This window comes from Ctenopharyngodon idella, chromosome 3, assembly GCF_019924925.1.
Source record: "Ctenopharyngodon idella isolate HZGC_01 chromosome 3, HZGC01, whole genome shotgun sequence".
Taxonomy (NCBI): domain Eukaryota; kingdom Metazoa; phylum Chordata; class Actinopteri; order Cypriniformes; family Xenocyprididae; genus Ctenopharyngodon; species Ctenopharyngodon idella.
Window position 1 is genome coordinate 23300198 of NC_067222.1, and position 21833 is coordinate 23322030.

The 21833-nt window shown below is 36.4% G+C and overlaps 1 protein-coding gene across 1 annotated transcript in view; it reads right to left on the reverse strand.

The window, feature by feature from the left end:
* Positions 1-758: 758 nt before the first annotated feature.
* crhr1 (corticotropin releasing hormone receptor 1) overlaps positions 759-21833 on the reverse strand; it is a 131294-nt gene continuing 110219 nt past the window's right edge. The window contains exons 10-14 of the mRNA XM_051888462.1: positions 19850-19922; positions 19535-19620; positions 15793-15928; positions 13822-13863; positions 759-9064 (exon numbers count right to left, since the gene is read on the reverse strand). Coding sequence (XP_051744422.1) covers positions 8924-9064; positions 13822-13863; positions 15793-15928; positions 19535-19620; positions 19850-19922 — 478 coding nt within the window. The 3' untranslated portion in view covers positions 759-8923. The remainder of the gene's footprint in view (positions 9065-13821; positions 13864-15792; positions 15929-19534; positions 19621-19849; positions 19923-21833) is intronic.

Here is a 21833-nt window from a genome sequence, read left to right on the forward strand (position 1 = left end):
ATGCATCCTGATCCCGTAGGCATTTATCTTGTTTAAAATGGAAACCAACCTTACATGATACATTATTTATTATTATTCTCTTTGATTTATGCAATGCTGATGTTTGCAGGTTTCTTTTTGTCTTTAAACTATATGCACACGCACACAGTGTATCAGTCAATTAATTTCATTGTAATGAACACGGTCATTTTCACTGTACGTCATTGCAAAAGCATTAAAGAAATGGAAGGTGAAAGTCTACAGGATGATTCTATGAAAGGGGTGTCAAGGTAATCGAATGCTTTTCATTGTAATGAGAAACAACAAGGGAACTTGAGCAGGAAACACCACATTTTGAAGAAATGCTATTTTGAGCTTTTCAAGCCAAATGAACCAGATAAAAATAGCCTTTTTCTATGAAACACGAAAACAACTATTTCTCTTGTAAGACGGATCGACTTTCTCCAAAACTCACATTGTTCTGGCTCAGATTGCATGTTATTTCAGAGCTTTAGAGCATATCCTGTAGAAAATATATCAGCATTTGATTACAGATAGCTCATATGTCATGTTAACCTAAAGAAGGCTTTCAAACATTTCTGTAGAATTACAAAAACATGATGTAATGACACCTTAAGAGGATTAAAGTCATTGACATGCCCTTTCAACGAACTCAATATCTTTAAAGTGACGCGATGTTATGTTCAGCATGATTTGAATGAAGTATGGCAACTTTTAATACTGACCCGTGAACGTAAACACACCACAAAAGAAACGGATTTAGAAAAGAAAAACAATTTAATGCACATCTTGATCAGCACAGTACTATATGCCTTCAACATATGACTTTACTCTTTGTGTAGTTGATTTAATATAAATTTCTGTACAGTTCCTAGATTCTCTCAAACATGAAATCAGTCATAAAACAAACAGAGGAACAAATGAGCAAAAGTAATAAATAGAATGTTCTTGAAGCACTGCAGGAAATGACAGAAATGATGGCAAAGATTGTCTCACAGAATCACAAAAGCAAGACATACAAGATTACATTGTCTTCACACATTCTGGACAATAATGTTATGAATATATTGATATGAGTCACATGTGGGCTCGTGTTTTCTGACCTATTTAAATAGTGAGATAAATATATAGATATATATATATATGTTTTTTTCTTTTTTCTGTGCCATACATGTATAAATAAATATTTTTTTCTTTGTACACTTTCACATCAGTGACTAAACACAACAGAAATACCCGAAAAAAGATCACATATTGACATCTTTGTCACAAATACAGCTACACAGCTTGTACTTGTTCGGACCTTCTGTACATTTCACAACTTTGGAAGAACTTCTTCACAACCTCTAAATAAAAAATAAAAAAAGGGGGGGGAAAAAAACTTTGCAAAAATATTTTTCTTAATCAGTATTTTTGTGTTGTTTTCCAGTTAAGAACTTAAACACCTTTAAAACAAGATACATTTACCTACCAAAAACCTAAGAACATTTTGTTACATTTATGCTTAAAACAAACAAACAAACAAACAAAAGATTACATATGATAACTTTCAAGTAAATTTATGCTTTAAATGTATTCAATCTTAACTGGAAAACAAGACAAAAATAGTGATAAATGTGAGTAAAAGAAACAAAAGAACACAGTCTTTTTCTTCTCCAGATATAGAAAATCAAGCTCACCAACACAAAAAAGACAACACTAATAGAAATGATTGAACTAATACTGAAAACGTACAATTCCGGCTGGAGGATGGCGGCCAACAAATCTGATACAGACACTGACCTTACCAAGAATGGTGAGTCTAAACATTTTTATCTTTGAGCAGTAGAAGGTAATTGAGTTATGTAGAGATGAAATGATAAGTCATAAGCAGAGACTGTGTTTTAGGCCTTCTTTGAGGCACGTTGGAGGAGCACACCATGTGTGCCTTACTTTGGAATATCACATATGTTCAAGGGTATGGAGAATGGTGGTTTGCTTTGGAATGGTGACTGTCACATGACTTACAAACAAAAGCCAAAGAGAAAGAGAGATACAAATTAGAACTGAACAGGTGGTACTACTACACACAGGCCACACAATCTCACAAATCACAATTGGTTTAAAGCTGAAGTGTGTCATTTATGTGTCTCTAGTGCTTGCTAAGGTATTCAGAATGAGTTAAGCACTGGGTGGTTGCTTGGCCAAAGCCGAGAGAGATATGGCTTGGGTGCCTCCTATAAAGGATTCTCCACTCGTTTTATGACCTGCCAAGAGAAAATCAAGAATCTGATCATCTAGAAAACTAACAGCACACCAGGCAGTCTCACCTGAAATTCAATGGCTGAATCAAATCGGCTTAAGCAAACAGAACAATGTTCACAGCGCCAATTTTTCAAACTATGATCGGCTTACATATAGTTGTCTGCATAATAAAATGGCATACATTTACACACTTCACCTTTAAAGAAAAGATTGATGTTCTGAGAAAAGAGCATATTAGTGAAACCATCAATTCGCATCAAGAAGAATGGTGGCACTACGTCCAAAAGTCATTGATTAATGATTTGTAAACAATATACATGACACTGGATTATGTTTTATGAAGGGTTTAGACGTTGCAGGTACTACTGGGCACAAGAATATGGCTCCAACTAACACCTAATTCACTAGACTTGTCGCTAATTTAGCTCTTTAAGAGGATAAAATGCTATAATATTATTTTATGTTGTATAGATTGTATGTGTCTCTAAAGGGCCTTTCTACAAGTAGCCCCTTAGGTTTGATACTAAGTGAACATTTGAGCTGTTTACTGTCAAACTGCTATAAATAGTCAGGCAAAGGCTGATGGAGTGTGTCTGAGCAATGCTGTGATAGTCTTCATTCTTACGATGCTAAATCAGATCCCTCAGGTGACACGATTCCACATGCACCAGCAAACAGATCTGTTAGACATAAATAGTAACCTAAGCTTCTCTCATTTCTGTCCACATCATATCCATCACTGTCTGTGGAATTTTGCTATTCAGCACCCAGCTATTCTTGGTTTCTTGCTTTCTCTGTTTTCGTTACATGGTTTTTTTTTTGGAATACTTGATTCTGACTGGTCAGTTGCAGTCAGATATTTTTGACCACTTAACTGCACAATTGTCTCGCAAAACTAATTTCTTATGCTGTGCTAGTTTAATAGCACTCCACAGACTCTTTCTCCTGACATAATCAAATAATTTCAACTTAAATCAATATTTTATGTCCATTTATGTATTTAAATGAAAAGCATACATCTAATAAGTGGGATAATGTACAGTCATGATCTCAAAATAAACCTCTAATGACTGTCTGGCCATATCTCCTGATATTTTTGTCCAGCATATATTGTGCTGTAAGAGAGTCCTGTCTGAATATTTACTGGCAAGCCAGCAAATCGATGGGACGATTCATTTAGTTTTTGATTAATTTGATCTTCCTTTGTTTTTGCAATTTGAAATAAACTAAGGCCATTTTACACCAGAATTTAAAAAATAAGTAACCACAGACGGAAGGACAATATCCATATGTGGTGTCATTTTAAATCTGCATTTCAGTCTAAATGGTCAAAGTTTTTTTTTTTTTTTTTTTTTTTTTTTTTTTATAAATCATCTTTCGGGGGCGACATCACACACACAACAGTTCAAAAGTTTGGTGTCTGCAAGATGTTTTTGAAAGAATCCTTGTATTCTCACCAAGGCTAAATTAATTTGATCAAATATACAGTAAAAACAGTAATATTGTGAAATATTATTACATTTCCAATAATATATTTGAATATATTTTAAAAATGTAATATATTCCTGTGATGGCAAAGCAGAATTTTCTTGTCATTATTAATGTTAAAAACATTGCTTAATATTTTTGTGGAAACCAAATGGATTCTTCCATGAATAAAAAGTTTAATAGAATTTATTTATTTTTTGTAATAATGTAAAAGCATTTATTGCAATTTATATCAATTTAAAGGGTTAGTTCACACAAAAATGAAAATTCTGTCATTAATTACTCACCCTCATGTCGTTCCACACCCGTAAGACCTTCGTTCATCTTCGGGACACAAATGAAGACATTTTTGATAAAATCCGATGGCTCAGTAAGGCCTGCATCGCCAGCAATAACACTCCCTTTTTCAATGTCCAGAAAGGCACTAAAGACATATTTAAAACAGTTCATGTGACTACAGTGGTTCAACCTTAATGTTATGAAGCGACGAGAATACTTTTTGGGCGTCAAAAATAACAAAATAGCGACTTTATTCAACAATATCTAGTGATGGGCGATTTCAAAACACTGCTTCATGAAGCTTCGAAGCTTTACGAATCTTTTGTTTCGAATCAGTGGAGCGTGAATCAAACTGCCAAAGTCACGTGAACTATTGAAATTTCAAAACACGAAGTCTCGTTTACTGAAATCATGTGATTTTGGTGCTCTGAACCACTGATTCGAAACAAATGATTCGTAAAGCTTCATGAAGCAGTATTTTGAAATTGCCCATCACTAGATATTGTTGAATAAAGTCGCTATTTTGTTATTTTGGTGCACAAAAAGTATTCTCGTCGCTTCATAACATTAAGGTTGAACCACTGTAGTCACATGAGCTGTTTTAAATATGTCTTTAGTAGCTTTATGGTCATCTGAAAGTGTTAATTATCTTGCTGTCAATAGAGGCCTCACTGAGCCATCGAATTTCATCAAAAATATCTTAATTTATGTTCTGAAGATGAACGAAGGTCTTACGGGTGTGGAACGACATGAGAGTGAGTAATTAATGACAGAATTTTCATATTGGGGTGAACTAACCCTTTAATGCATCCTTGCCAAATAAAAGTATTAATTTAAAAAAGAAAAAAGAAAAAGAAATCTTGCTGACCCAAAACCTTTGTATAATATCATCCAAAATTCTCAATATTGTCTCTGCAAAATGACAGTGTGCACCATCTAAAAACAAAACAGATTTAACCGAACAAGCCTTAGTCCTAAATGTAGTAGCAACACTAAAATGAAACTTGTGTTTCTGTTTACTAGCCGAGCAGTGACATGAGATTGGTCCTCAGTTTGTCAGGTATACACACTGCTATATGGTAATAAGCAAACTCCACAATGCTAGTCATCCTATATATATATATATATATATATATATATATATATATATACACAACTAGATGTCTAATGGACATGTACACAACAAGCATGGCTGAATGTGGAATCTGCTGAAGCCTTTACAAATGATTCTTGCACAAGAGCTTCAGGAAGGCCTGAATAGCACAGAGGCATAGATGGAGGTCCTGAGTCAGTTTTTTTTGAACAACCTTGCTCTCCCTATCAGATGTGATTGATTGGATGTATAGCACAAAAGCTAAATCTGCTTTACTGTGCTGAGTCAGCAGTGAGCGGTCACAGGACTCGGTCATTGGCGGCTCAGCTTAGCGAGGGTTTTAACACATGGATAGACGTTAAATGGCCCTATGAGAGGCATGCAGATCTCTCTTGACTCTCTAATGATAAAGATTTTGCTGAGGTGATTCTTTTGCCTGATTCTGTTGGGATTTGAATTGGAGAAGCTGGTCCTAGATCAACACAAAAGCACACTACTCATCTATATTTCAAATGTAGAGATTTCCTTGCACACAAAACAGCTGTCCAGAGAAGCTAGAAAAAATATGGTCCACCAATAGCAATGTAATTGTTGAAATGCACCTTGTTTCATATAAACCACTAACATTTTTAAAGGAAAAGTTTACCCAAAAATGAAAGCTGTCATCATTTAGTCAGACTCATGTTGTTCTGAACCCATTTGACTTTCCATCTTGAAGCACAAATCCCTTGTGAACAGATCATTTTTGAGTCAAATCTTTTTGAATCATGAAATGTAATTATTCCAGGTTCGCAAAACCAGTCTGAAAGATTCATTCACAAATTAAACTGATTGAGTTTAACTCACTAGCCGCGTTTCCATTACCATTTTAATTGCGCAAATTGAAATTGCGAATTGAAAATACGCCCAATGGAAACACATCAATTTTGCAAAAACTCCCATACTGTATATCGCCAAAAAGTCTTTAGGCTCACATGAGGTGGTTTTTCAGGCAATCCGAAAAAGGAATATTTCGCAAAACGGCAATGGATTTACAGATCACCTGCCGTATGTAAAAGTCAGTCATTCTTTAAAGAGGGCACGGTATGTTTGGACAGAAGACGAGAGTTCTTCATTAAACACACAAAAGACAAAAGTATTACTGGAATACTGGATTCTAAACAACAAAGAAATGCCACAATTTGAATCAAGATCTTGAAGCAGATAGGAGGGAGAAACACCCAGAAACACCTCATACGTGGCCGATCCCAAGTATAAAGGGCTTTCCTTGCCATAAATGCTTGGATAACCGATGCTTGGATGCCTATGTCTCCTTTTATTAAAAATAACCTAGTGCAGTGGCTGGGATATACGTACACCTACCAACATCCGTTGCCATGATTTTTGGAATGACTTTAGTCACATAACATCGGTTAATGGAAATGCCGTCATTTCGCAATAGTTTTTTATCAATATTTAGAAAATATCACAAAAGTTTTGCGCAAATCTGTAATAGAAACGCGGCTACTGACACTGATTTGTTGAAGTGAATAACATATCGGAGTGGAAGATTTTTAAATTAAAATAAGTGCTTTCTAATTTCTTAAAAAAAAATCTTATTGACCCCAAACTTTTAAATGGTAATGTACATTCTTCAAAATTTCTCATTTTGTGTTTGTTGGAAGAAAGTCATACAGTTTTGGAACAACATGAGGGTGAGTAAAATGTTAATTTATCCCTATAAGGCTCTTGTGCAATAACAATAACAACCTTCAGTCATGTGTGATTAGAATTAGTCTTTTTTGAAAGAGTCAACTTCCCAAGTGTTTAGTACTATGATCATCTCGTAAACCTGCTTGATAACTGGGAATTTATAAGAAACTGTGCATGGAAAGGAGAGCTGGAGTGATTAATTGAAATACATTCAATCGCCCGCTTGGCTGAGGCTCCAAATGCAGGATAAAATCAAAATCCTTTCTTTGTTTGAGATAAACCCCTTATTTAAAAGATTGTGTTAAGTGTTTAGCACTGGAGCGTGCAGTCTTCTACTTTAGCTGGCATCAGAGTCTTTCACGATGTTGTTCCCTTTCCTGTGAGCTTCCTTCCTCTTTCTCCCCGGGGTTTAGATATATCCTTGAGTCCCAGGATGCAAACTGGCTTAGAGAGCATTAACATGTACCTTTCGTCTTTGTAAGAACTGTTTACAATTTTTGCACTTGTGACTGCACATTATAAGCAGCAATAGATGTACTCATCGTTTCAAATCAAAAAGCATCCAATTTGAATGAGATAGCTCACAGAAATTTATGAGAATCAGAGGAAACTATTACTTGCTGCAGTAACGTGTAGAGCAGCGAGTGAAAAGTAAGAAAAAGAATAGGGGTCACAATCTGAACAACTTGGAGAAAACACCATACATTTATCCCCAAAGTAAAAGATTCAATAACGATAATCAAAGCTCACACTGAGATCTGTCAAAGATATTCAGTTTGTTTTCCAATTGGAAAACTGCTGATTTTTTCCTCTGATTACATTGTTTTCTTTTAAAACTCCTAAAACCTAAAACTAATACACTTTATGGCCAAAAGTTTGTGGACACCTGAACATCGAACTCAAACTCTTAGAAGAAAAGCTTCTATAGAACCTTAAAGGGTTCTGTCAGGTGCTTCATATATAGAACCTAGGGGTTCCCATCATGGGATCATTTTACGGATTTAGCTATAATTAGTTTTGTTTTAATCTTAATAAAACTATGCTTGTAAACATACTTTATCACTAGACAAAAAAAAATGAAATAACCCATCAAACATGAAAGCATTATGGAATCGTTTAAGACATTTCTCCTTATATAGAACCATTTTGGCATAAAGGGTTCTTTAAATTTGAGTCAAGAACCCTAGGGTTCTATATAGAACCCTGTTTAACCTTTTTTAATAAGAGTGCATATGTGCTTGCTTGCTTTAAAGGTGCAGTAAGCGATTTCTGAGAAACGCTGTTGATATTTGAAATCACCAAAACAAACACGCCCCTGCCTTGATCACAAGATAGGGATCACACCCCTATATTGATAGCTCTGCCCCCAAATTCATGAATATGCTATGCAACACAGGCACCTCATGAGGCACCTCACCCCCCTCATGAGTGTACATGACCCTTACTGCTGATTGGCTACAAGTGTGTCATGGCGCTCGGTCCGATCCACTTTCAACAGCGTTTCTCAGAAATCGCTTACTGCACCTTTAATTCCAAAACTATTGGCATTAATAAGTTTATCCTCCCTAACAGCTTTGACTCTTCTGGAAGGTTTTCCAATAGATGTTGGACTATGGATGGAGGGATTTGCTCCCATTCAAATACATGTCTGGCTCACAATCACACTACTTTTGGCCATGTAGAGTACATTCAAGATTATCCTACTCTGATAGTTCTGGAAACAAGTTAAGAATAAACTGAGGTCTCCAATCAGAGAAGACTCAAGATAGGAAAACAGATCAGGAGGAGATAATGCGACTTATAACTTTATCTATTGAATAAATACACTCTGTCTGTATTTATTGACCTTTTTTGTGTGCGTCAGATTCCTCCCACAGTCTCCCATCATTGTCTGAGACCACCGATGCTCTAATCTGTTTCTGAAACAGATTCTTCTTCACTGTGTTCGGCAGGTGGACCTCATTGTTTGTGTATTTTCCACCCTTCATCTATGTTTCAGCTGAGGATCATACCCTGTTTGGCCCATAGCTGTTATCCCTGGGTTTTGCAGAGGACATGGATGATTTGCTGAGGACAGAAAGAGCAGAAGCAGAAGAAACGGGGACGGGCGCTTCGCTTCTATTAAGGTCAGACGGCCGACGACTGCTTGATGCTGTGGAAACTGACCCGCGTTGGAGAGGTGGGTATAGACATGGCCCGCGCCACCCGTGCCCGAATGGAGTGCTTATCCTGCCAGCGATGCCATCGTTTACGAACGGCTGAGCGAACCTGTGGACAAAAAAAGGCACTTTACTAAAAATATTAATGTAGCTCAACTAGAGATAAAAAAAAAAAAAAAGTTTCACTGCAAGTTAGTTCCAAAATGTAGCTAACATATGAGGGAAATAACATATAATTAAATTAAATTAATAACACACAAAATTAGGGCAAGTTATTTATTTATTTATTTATTTTTTTAAAGAAAGTCAATACCAAGTCAAATTAAATGACAAATGACATAAAAATTTACAGACAAGTTATAAATATGTGATGTAACAAAACAATGAAGTGACTTTAAAGTCATTCGGCCACATTTATTTATTACACTTATATATAGTTCTGTCATTCATTTGTCAAACATGCAACAAAAAGCAGCATGTATTTTCTGTCAAACCTGTCACTTTTCATGCTACTGCTTCTCATAACAGAGCTAGAATTTTCATTACATTAACCTTGTCAGACATCCTACTATGCTGTAAAATAACAGGAGAGAGAAGTGACAATTGTTTTTTTTTGGTTTTTTTGTACATAGACAGATCTGTGTTCTTATATAATCATATTTAAATATAATAAATACACCCATTCCGAAGAGTAATATTAACAAGACTAATAATTACTTATATTCTGCCTTTCCCACGTTTGAGTGAGAAAGAACGAGAACAGGTGTGTGTGTGCTTACGTGGGCGGGTGGATGTGTGTGTGTGTGTGACAGGGAAATAAATGTGTGAACCTGCGTATCTGTGTGGGTACATGTGTGAGCGACTGTGTGTGTGTGAGAAGCATATACGTCAGAGAAAAGAGGTTTCATTTACAGATAGAGAGAAAAATATGGAGTGGGTGAATGAGAAAAATAATTAATAATTAATAATTGTCATTCTTGAAAGCTGTTTACGTTCGGTGCTTCAAGGTTCTACGTCAGAAGGCTGACTCATTATTGGTCGGCTCCTGCGTTGTGCTGCTCATGTGAACAGTGTCGGCCAATACTGATCCGCCGTTCAGATGCAGAACCTGGAAGCGCTGAACATTGTATCTAATTTATATCCTAATTTATGTTCTGAAGATGAACAAAGGTCTTATGGGTGTGGAACGACATGAGGGTGAGTAATTAATGGCAGAATTGTCATTTTTTGGGTGAACTAACCCTTTAAGTAAGGAAACACATGGGGTTGTGAACCAGGTAATGAGAATCTGGACTGACTCCAGTTTTTGTTGCTCCGTTACTATCTCTAGTATGTGGTTCTCAATATTTCCAGGCTGTGACCATAAGGGTGGTAGTCTTAAGCCCTAATGAGGCAGGCATTCTCTCAGCATAGCGGAGTGGGTATTTGCTCCCCATAGTGTCAATCCAAAACTTTGAAAAGGTACGTCTCAGGTTATGACTGTAACCATGGTTCCCTAAGAAGAGGAATGAGACACTGCGTTGCACTGCCATGCTTCGGGCCTGCCTGCACGTCTCCTTAGGACAAAAAAGTTGATGATATACATTGCAGGCACCCTCTCTTATACTCACCGGTGCTTCAGTAATAAATTCATGGACTGTCACCGGCCAATAAAATTGTTGTGTTTAGACACATGCTTCAGACACCGGTCACACTGATGATGTTCCCCGTAGCGTCAATCCAAGACGCAGTGTCTCATTCCCCTTCTCAGGGAACTATGGTTATAGTCATAACCTGAGATGATTTTCAGTTTGGCCTATGCTGCATATACTATGTGAAAGTGGGTTTATATTCTATATATATAAAGAGAAAACAGATTTCATGGAGCTCATATATATTTTACACTGATCTTAGATTAGTTTAGCTGTTCTGTAATGGACTGGTAAAAAGGTTAGCAGTAAAGCTTTGGTTCCAGCCAAAAAAACCCTCTGAACTTCAAATAATTAACATTTAAATCACACCAGTGTGATATATGCCACCAATGAAACCCTGCATCGTTTTCATACTCAGCGTTGTATCATAGCAACCAGAAGCCCTCTCCCTAGCAACCAAACCTATGACATTTCCTTCAGCTGTGCTGTCAGAAAAGGTTGAAATTGTTACAATCCTTTGACAACTAAAATGCCAAATACAGTTTCAATACAGGGGAAGTAACCAGAAGCAGGGGGGCGAAAAATCAGAACACTTTAGACAGTAATTTGGAGGGGGGCATTTTATTGAATCAATATGTTGGCTTTCAGAAAGACAAGTCTGAGCACCGTAAAAGGCCTCACTCTTCACAAATCAATGAGATGGATGTCAGAGTAAACATTTAAACCTCCTCTCTGTCTCCATCTCATTCAATACACTTCGTAGGGGGCCTGTCTTCAAAACGGTCGATGGTCAAATATCTGTTGGCGCCCCAATGCGCTATAGATAGTGTACAGCTTCCACGCCTGTTGCTCTCTCAATAGATTGAGTTTTTGATTCGTAGTCACAAAAGCCTGTGTCAACAATGCTGCCTGCACTGGAATTTAGACCAGTAAACACTCCACCACAAGCCGCTGAAGAAGAAAAACATGTAAAACTTCCAAGTACGTTTATAATTCAAGTCACTGTGATTCATGCTCAGGACCTGAAGGATTTTAGATTGAGTAGACTTGTGTACACACACACACACACACACACACACACACACTCCATTAAGGTTTATACAAAATGTTTTATTAAGCTGTATTTTTTTTTACTCATTTAGAATTCTTAATTCATAATATGAATATGTGATAATTATTTATTTAAATTTGATTATTAATTTTACTATACAATTGAAATTCATAAACCAAAAAAAAAAAAGGCTTTAAGGCTTAAGGCTTTAAAGGCTTTTTTTGAGTGTACCTACAATAATTATGCAACTTAATTATCAAAGATAAAAAGATTTATTATTCATTCAAGTTGCATTCAAAATATATTTGGCTCAAAAATTCGAGGGCATTTTAAATGGGCATGAAATAGTTGCAGGCAGCCCGTGGCACAGCATGAACAGTTGCCCATGCCCGTGATGGTTAAAGGTCAGTCTCCACAGTAGATCAGAAGTGAACAGTAAAGCTCTGGTGCTGTATGTAATTAACCTCTGTGGTGGGTGTCAAGTGGGGGGTTCAGAAGATCAAGGAGGTCAAACTCATGCCAAGCGATCAAAAATCCATGTAGAGAAGAAACTTCTGACTTTGCTCTAAGAGCTTGACTCTCTCTTTCTCAGTATTTCTGTAAAAAAGCGTAAACCCCTTGGGTCAGTGACTGCTGACACTTAAAGCAAGGTCTGAAGTACAGCTTTTAAAGCGTTTGCTGAAAATAATCCCTGACATAATTTTTTTCTTTCAGCTCACACAAGCACTAGGCTAACTTTGCTTTCCCAAGTACATAATTCTATCTGAGGTAGTATATGTTGATTATTTTATAGCTGTTTACCTATATATTAAGTCATAAACAATTTTCATATTTAACATCATAGTATCAAGGTCTAAACCTGCTCCTGGAGGGCCACTGTTTAGTTCAAACCGAGTTTAGTTCAAACCTCAATACACCTGTCTGGAAATTTCTAATATGACTGGTAAGATATTGATTAGCTGGTTCAGGTGTGTTTAATTGGGGTTGGAGCTGAACTCTGCAGGACAGTGGCCCTCCAGGAGCAGGACTGGACACCCCTGATCTATACTCTTTTCAACCATTCCTTCTAAATTAGCATTAGCTGTAGAACCGGTCAAAGCCAAGCTCAGTAAACTCAAACTTCACTGATTCTCATGTGTATTTGTATACTTTATGTTCTTATTGCATGCGTTCTTATTGCATCGATAAGAAGAACAATAAATTTTTGGATTAAACATTTTTGGTTAAACTATCATTTTAAATAGTTTCAACCTTAATAAACTATGATGCACCACATTGAGAGAAAGTGAACAAATTATCATGTGACTGAAAGAAAGTGCTTTGTTGCACTTCCAAGCCAGATCATTTCTCTGTTGTCTTTTGACTTTCAGAAACTTATGGCAAGTGTTTGTTATAGCTGTAATTTAGTACCACAGGCCTTTTAGTTCTGAACATGTTTTCATAGCCACAATGGAGCCAAAGGCACCTTCTGAAGGTTCATAACGCCAATGAAGGTATTTTTTTTGGAGGTCTTGCATCTGACATTGCGGTGTCCCTTTCATATGTACCGGGAACAGATCAATGTTATCGCTTTGACTTTAAGCAACACTGTACGCTCTGCTTTGCTCGTGTATTCTGATATCTATCTGTGATTCAGGGTGACCTCAGATCAAGCCCCACACTTTTCTGCTTCCTCTGAACTTGTTCACTGGCTAAAATGACAAACAAAACAGCCCAGACGGATCCGATCCTGGATCCCTTTACACCACCTGTAAGCGTGTTCACTTAGGGGGTCAACATGATGCGTAAGATGTGCTTACATTTGCGATCTGGGCACAACGCTAAAGAGGAACATTTTGGCTGGAAATTCCCAAAGGTTTACTGTCCTTTTCAAAGGGCATGTAATACAAGCCAGATTTAGACCTCGCAGGAATGAATATTTTATGAGCAGAGTAGGTTTTTATAGTTATTGACTGCCAAAAGGGTGGTTTTGGGTTAATGGAGAGGGTCTCGATTTGATTCTTTCTTGGCCAGATATCATTGGGCAGCCATGGCTGAGGAAATCTGAATTACCCAAATTACTCAGACTGTTTGCATTGCACTTCAAAGAGACCCATCGCTGTTGTAGAACTACGAGTCAAAAACAGAGGGCATATTTGTGCAAAAAAGGGTGGAAACAGAAGACCAGGAAAAGAGCTTTCTTACCTCACTGTTCAAAAAGCAGTAGAACACTGACACAAAGAATCCCTGTAAAGAGAACAAGAGACAATTTATAAGAAAAAAATAAGAAATATAAACATTTATACACTCAAATTTCACTTAAAAACTACTTTAAAGTCACCATTTACAACCCATTTTATCTCACACGTTATCTCAAGTGAAATAGGTTATTCAATGTGAAAAATGGAACAAATAAGAATGATTTCAACCTTGCCTAAATTATTAGCTGTCAATCCTAAGTCAATCAATTCAATTCTAAATCAATTCTAAAATCATTTTAATGCTGCAGGTGTCTGGGTTACATTAACAAAAGATGAGTTTGTGAAACTGCTGATGTTGAAAACAACAAAAAAAAATTCATGCGAAATTGCAAATGTCAAGATGGAAATTGAAAATCTCTGTCAAATACATCAATGCAGAAAATGTTCCACAACTCCCCAGCTCATCACTCACACAGCTCAAAAAAAAAAAAAAAAAAAAAAAAAAAATTCATATGGATATGACTTTGTAAAGAAGGGAACCAACTGTCAACCTCTCCCTTCTAAATCTCTTTCATCATGATGGAAAATGCATAGACTTATCTGAGATGGATAATCTTAACCCCCTATGGGACGATTCTTAATAAAAGTCTTTGAATAAACCAATAAAGAGTTTTATTGTCAATATAGTCACATTACATCCTGGTGGTCATTTGAAACTTTTCTGGCATGGTACATTTTGTGGAGGACACTGGAAATGCTATAATAATGCACCCAGTAAGCATTTTTTCACCTATAGAAAAATATCTAATTAAAAAATTTATATAAATAGTTAGTTTCCTTTAAAAAAAAAAAAAAAAAAAGACATTTACAGCTAAATTAATTATTTGTATGTTATGAGGAACTGTTAAATTTGTTTGTTGCCTAAAATTGTGCGACAGTGGAATGGATACGGATAGAGACACTATGGACAATATTGCAGTTGTCATATGTTTATATTCAGATTTATTTGTATTGTCCATTATTAAATTATTTGCCTTTTTAGTATTTTATGAACATTTGCTGTTTTAAACATTTAGTATGCTTTGAGTCACTTTCAGACTTCACAAAATGTAGTAATATAAACATCTGTTTTTGATTAATTTCTTTCCATTGTCAAAGTGTTGCCAAGCAAATACCTAAAAAGGACCTCCTCAAATCATATTTTTCTAAATATTTTTAATTTTATTAATAAGATAACTTTTTTCTGGATTCAGCCTTTAAACCGTTCAGCATGTTTGTCTAACGTTAATACCCTAAGATTCAATTTTCCCCACAGATGAATTGTCATTCCCATGAGGAGTTGGACAGATGTGGGGACAGATGAATCTGTGGAAAACATGGCTTCAACATTCACGAGAGACCCCCGGGTCACACCAGGAAGCAAATGGTGCAAAACAGGGGATAAAGTTGACCTTGTGTGCTTCGGGTGACATGGTCAACTTGGGATTGATGTGAGAAATGCACCACGAGGAAATGGAATGAGGATTTCCGAACATGTGGGTGAGACTTCATAGAAAACAAAACATTAAAAAAACATATTGTGCAACTGGTTTAAACTGATGCGTTTAGTGATTAGAAGCAACTATACACTAAAGAGCTGCACTACTTTAGTATGTGATGTTTCAACACAAAACCAGCATCTTATACATTAAGCACCTGCAATCCAGTTTAACCAAGAGCTAAATGCACTTAAATAGCACTGAGCCATATTCCGATTCAGTCACTGGCATTATGTTCAATGCAAATTAGGCTTATTATACAGCGTGACTTATTCACAAAACTCAGCACTTTTTTTTGTAAAAGACAGCATGTGCAAATAAACAGCTCTATTAGCAGGTGCAATTAATTCTTAGAGAATTTCCACCTCTGAGTTTTAAATATCAGATTCAGATCTGTTTTATCACAATTAATAAGGGTCAAAACTGTGCTTGTTTACCTGAAAGGACTCTAGGAAAGAGTTGAAGTATATGAAGACAATCTGTGAGATCTCATCCTCGCCAGGGTTGACGAAGAACAGCATGTATGTGATGCCTAGCAGGGGCAGAAGAACCAGTGTGGCCTTTACTGCTTTCCTGTGAGATTCAGAGAAGTAGAGATTATAATACAGAAACCAGACTCATAAATAAAAAAAGTCATGTCTTGTTTTCTGTTTTTTGTTTTGATGTTTTCTGTTTTTTGACCGCAGTAAAGATTTGCAGTTTAATATTCAGATTTCTTTTGGCTGTAAATCCCCTGTGTGCTAATCATAGACATGCAAATAATATTGCATGTCATTATTCATGATTTGTGAATTCAGGTGATGTGTTCCTCCGGTCCGAAATCTTTGTTTTTTCACAGCGACTCTTAATTTTATAATCTCTATAATGCCAAAAATTCAAAGACTGAAACCAGTGACATCTTGACCTGATTGAGTTGTGAATTTTTTTCACAGCAAAGCACTTGTCTATCAACCCCTTAGTAAGTCTGCTAGTCATGAATGTGAAAAATAGGCATTCTTCATGTTTAACACCCATTCCCAAAAAACATGCTGACCATGATATTACAAAATCATTTGATTTATGAAAACTTTCACAATCGCATTTCAGTGTTTCTTACTGCTCAGTCCTCTTTTTTGTGTAATTATGACAAACAGTAACTTCACTATTCTGATTTGTGAAAACTTTCACTGTACAGTTTTAGCCAGTTAACCCTTCCCAGAGTGCTTAACTTCACTATTTTGATTTGTGAAATCTTTCAAAGTACAATTTTGATCAGTTAATCCTCCCTCAAGTCATTAACTTCACTCTTATGATTTGTGAAAGGTTTCAAAGTATAGTTTTAGCCAGTTAACCTTTCCCAGAGTGCTTAACTTCACTATTTTGATTTGTGAAATCTCACACAGTACAATTTTGGTCAGTTAATCCTTCCCTGAGTTCTTAAAGTCAGAATTTTGATTTGATTGACAAATATTATTAAATTTAACACAAATTTAGCATTACATTCTAAGTCAAGTATTATTAATATAATATTTTTTAGCCAAGAAGTGTCTGAATAATGATACACAGATTAACGCCACAGTTGCTAATATACAAAGAGTTCAACGAGATGACATTGAGATGAATTTGGTTTAAGCAGTATGTATTGCATTTGTTATGGGCCACTGACTATGACCATCAAAGACATTAGTCATAGCTGGAGGGAATATGAGCAACACACACACACACACACACACACACACACACACACACACACACACACACACACACACACACACACACGAGAGAGAGAGAGAGAAACACATACTCTCTTCCCTCCTATAACTCTCAGCCCTCAACACATCAAACATCCAAACATTTGTCCATCAATCCCTACCTCTCTTTTTCACACCACAGTTTTGACACAGCAACTAACAGCTTATTATAAATTTCCAGAACTCAGAACAGACATAAAACATGACTAAATTCAACATCTCCGTCTGCTCATTCTCCTCCATCTTCATGGTATCCCACAGGAAAAGCAAATCACAGATGAGATAAAGGTGAAGTGTGTAATGTTTTGGATAAAAAAAGATCACTTTTTAATATGCAGAGGCAACAACAAGAAAGCAATTTATAGGATGGTTTGCCCATGTAGTGTAAACACTCTGTCCCTATTAAAACTGCTCTGTGAGTCTGAGCCTCCGAGCAGCCCAACACTGCAACATTTGCTTACACAATAGCGTAATGCTTTCCAGATTAATATTCTAGCTCTAAATTCTTACTGTATGTCAGCAGTTGTCTACTATCTTATCCTTTTGTATTTGTGATTATTTCTCATAAGGAATTTCAGGATTAGCATCTGAGATAAAGTAGCAATTTCTACAGTCATTTTGAGGGAATCCAGAATTCTGGCTTTAAACTTCGTGAAATACAATACCATGTGTGGTGTTGTATTGTCTCATAAATTAAAACCTATGTGGGACATTTTATTTTTCTACATGAAGTCTCCTAGGTCAACAACAGTGATGGGAATAACAGCGTTATAAGTAAACGGCGTTACTTTTTTCAGTAACGAGTAATCAAACGAATTACTTTACCCCCGTTACAATGCCGTTACCATTACTGACATTAAAATGCGGCGTTACTATAATTGAGCTCACTGAATTGGTTTTCATCCGAGGAGGCTCTCTCAGCCATAGGACCTGCAAAGTTTTTTCTCTGGTGTGTGTGTTGGGGTGGGACACATGCAAACTGATGATGATTGGTGTGTGACTAGAGATGACAGACCTGCAAAGCGTTTTGTTGTAAAGAAATAGTACAGGTTAGTCATACACAAATACAATTTTAAACTGATAATAATGTACGATGCTCTGTGTGTGTGTGTGTGTGTGTGTGTGTGTGTGTGTGTGTGTGTGTGTGTGTCAGAGCATGCGAGTGGAGCGCGAGCTCAAACCAGAATACCATTTGTGACATGCTGGATCAAAAATATGTGAAATAAGATTTTTCTAGTCGACTAGTAGTTGTTCATTTAAACCATTAGTTGACTAATCACATTTAATTTCTTAAATAGGCCTACTGGAGAGAATAAACCATAATAATGAGCATTTACGTAATAGCTATCACTCAAACGCACGCATAAAGCTTGCCATAAAGAACCGGCAAAAGTAATGATTATGAATGTGACAAAAAACAGCAAGGAGACATTTTAATTGTTTATTTATAAACTAATGTTTCTGAATCAGTGTCAGCTGCAAAGATGAAGTTGACATAACTAACACTCATCATCTCCGCATGTGGACGCGCTTAAAGAGAGAATGCACAATTAATTCGCATTACATAATCAGAGAGTAGCCTATTTCTTTTCATTTTGAATTATTTCATTTAAAAGTAGACATTTCAAGCTTTCTGTAGATATATTTATCATGTCTGCGAGGCAAGCAGACTATACGCTGAGTTTCTGTTCATTTAGCCTATAAGACGCGCTCCAGTTCACATGCAAGTGATCGCGCCGGTGCCTCCATGTCATGATTATATTGACTGCTATATTTGCTTCTTATTTATTTATTAATCCAGGCAATTGGTTGATTAAACAATGATTAAAATTAAGATACAATTTGTAAAAAATGAAGTTCACTTAAAAGAAAGGCTTTCTACAAATCAAAACTTCTTTAATGGCTACCATGTATAGTGCAGTACAGAGAAATTTCATGTCGTGAGCAAGAGCGGATCATGTCACGAGTCGGATCAAGCATCATTTATTTTTAGACTTATTTGTTGGCCAGTTATGGTCTGTGCAATAAATATTAAAAGTTCTAAACCATCTATTGTGTTTTGTTGTTCCATGTATAGTAATGATAATATTGCAATAATATATTGAATTTGATAGGTGTCTCTCACATTGTCCCACATTGTTTTATAATATTTTTTTCTATTTAGGGTCCATTTCACTCATTTAACATATTTAATATTGGGGGCATCCAAGTTATTTGACATATTTGGAAAAAAAAAAAAAATGTAACGCAATAGTTACTTTCCCTGGTAATTAGTTACTTTTATAATGATGTAACTCAGTTACTAACTCAGTTACTATTTGTGAGAAGTAACTAGTAACTATAACTAATTACTTTTTTAAAGTAACGTGCCCGAAACTGGTCAACAGTGAGCAACATCTGAGCAAAAACTTTCTTTTGAGATCTGTCTGTGCTGAATAGTCTGCCTCACCTGTACTGAATGGTCTCTGAGGTAGTGGAGGCCCTCAGTTTAGTCATCAGGATCCTCACAATGTTGAAGAGAAAAATGAAGTTAATCTAAAGATGGAGAGAGAGATAGCGAGAAAAGGACTCGATTTTGCACACTATAATGCCAAATATGAATTATCATCAATATGAAATTACACACATAAATCATGGAAGACATAATAAGACTCATGCGAAAGAGGAAGTGCCAAACAAATAAAAAATGCTAAATTACTCGTACACACCAAATCTCATGAAACATTTGTGTAATCTGATATGAATCAAAACTGTGCTGACTCACCAGTAGGACCAGGATCATGGGACCTTGGTAAATATAATCAGTGTAAATGCCGGCCCGCTTCCCAAACCAGCACCTGCGCACAAAGAGTAAGATTCCTTACTTAATGATGAAGCACCTAAAATTATTATAAAGTATAGACCAAATTTTTTCAGACACGGCGTAACTGTTCATCCGTGTAACAATATAAAGGGATTTGGAAATAATTATTTATTATTCTAGCACAATGATTAAACAAGCCAAGTAAAATGATTAAAGAAGATCCACTGGAAAAATATCTAAAAATAAGCTTTTCTATAAAAAAATAAACAAAGCAAGGAAGAGAAGGAAAGTGTGTCCCTTGGGCAGATATGCACCAGATTTGTTAATCTTACAGTTTCAGTCGGGTACACGGCATAATCAAGACTGTCTCGGCTGAGTGTGTCAGTTTTACAGGAAGGGAGAAACATCTGGCTTTTGGGGATACGTCTGAATGGCAAACTGCTGTCATTTGTGGAGCTCAACCAAAGAGACGTACAAATTCATCCAGGTAAAACAAGCCTCATGTTTTTTTAAATGTGCATGCTTTAAAAATGCTTTTCCAGGGTCATCTACAACAGTACTTAAATGGTTACTGCATATTTAATGTGGTTTGGGATCTATTTGCTTTGACCTTGTATATATTTTTTTAATGTTTAATGCAACTCGTCCATCTTCATTTGTCATATGGTAGGCTAATCCGGCTAGAAATGAAATTTCAAAGCAGAACACCAGAACATACAAAGTTGGATTTGCTGTAGAGCCTTTGATTTTAACAACATAATCTGTGTACACTTATATGGTTAGCTGCATTTTATTATTAGCATCTAGCATTTGTTTTTTCCTTTCTGTGCAGAGCTGTGACCTATTTTTTTGGTCACAACGCACCAGTGGAGAAGCACTGCTCCACAGTGTACAGCAGTGAGAAGTGAGAAGGAGAATTAAAGAGGTGTTAAGGACTGTTAAGAGAGACACTTTAATTATGCTTGTGAAGGAAATGAGTTTGTTTAGTTTGGTAGCACTCCAGAGTCTCTGTTTAACAACAATTCACACTTAAGAGTAAAGTTTAAATTGGGCAATGTTTCTTCTTTTCTATACACAGTCTAAACAGAACAAAAAATCCCTTTCCATCCATCCATCCATCCATCCATCCATCCATCCATCCATCCATCCATCCATCCATCCATCCGCACCCACCCATCCATCCATCCATCCATCAACACAACCACCCACCCACCAAACCATCCATTCATCTGTCCATCCATCCGCACACCCACCCAACCATCTATTCATCTGTCCATCCATCCACACACCCACCCATCCATCCATCCTTCCATCCATCCATCCATCCATCCATCCGCACACCCACCCACCCATCCATCCATCCATCCATCCAACCAACCATCCATCCATCCATCCATCCATCCATCCAACCAACCAACCACCCATCCATCCATCCTTCCATCCACCCATCCATCCATCCATCCATCTGCACACCCATCCATTTGTTCGCCCATCCATCCATCCGCACAACCACCCACCCACCCCACCATCCATCCATTCATCCATCCATCCATCCATCCATCCATCCATCCATCCATCCACAAATTACACACTCCCTACTTACTTGTGACATAATGACAAAATAAATGTAAATAAAAAAGATCAATTAAGCTATTAAACATGCATTATTACATATTATTTTATTAATATTATACATGGTAAAACTATTAGTTGAACATTTCACATGCAGAACACACACTAAATGTGCTGTTCTTGTTTTATCTTTTATCTGCAACAATGGTGAAAACATGATCATATATTACAATAATGCCATATTTTATGCACCTAACCCCAAATGTAAAGCATGGACAATAGATATGATATACCCCTCTACCCCTGTTTAATATGAATAAATTAACATTTTTCATGAAAAGAAATTTTTTATTTGTAAAGTGTCCCATCTTGA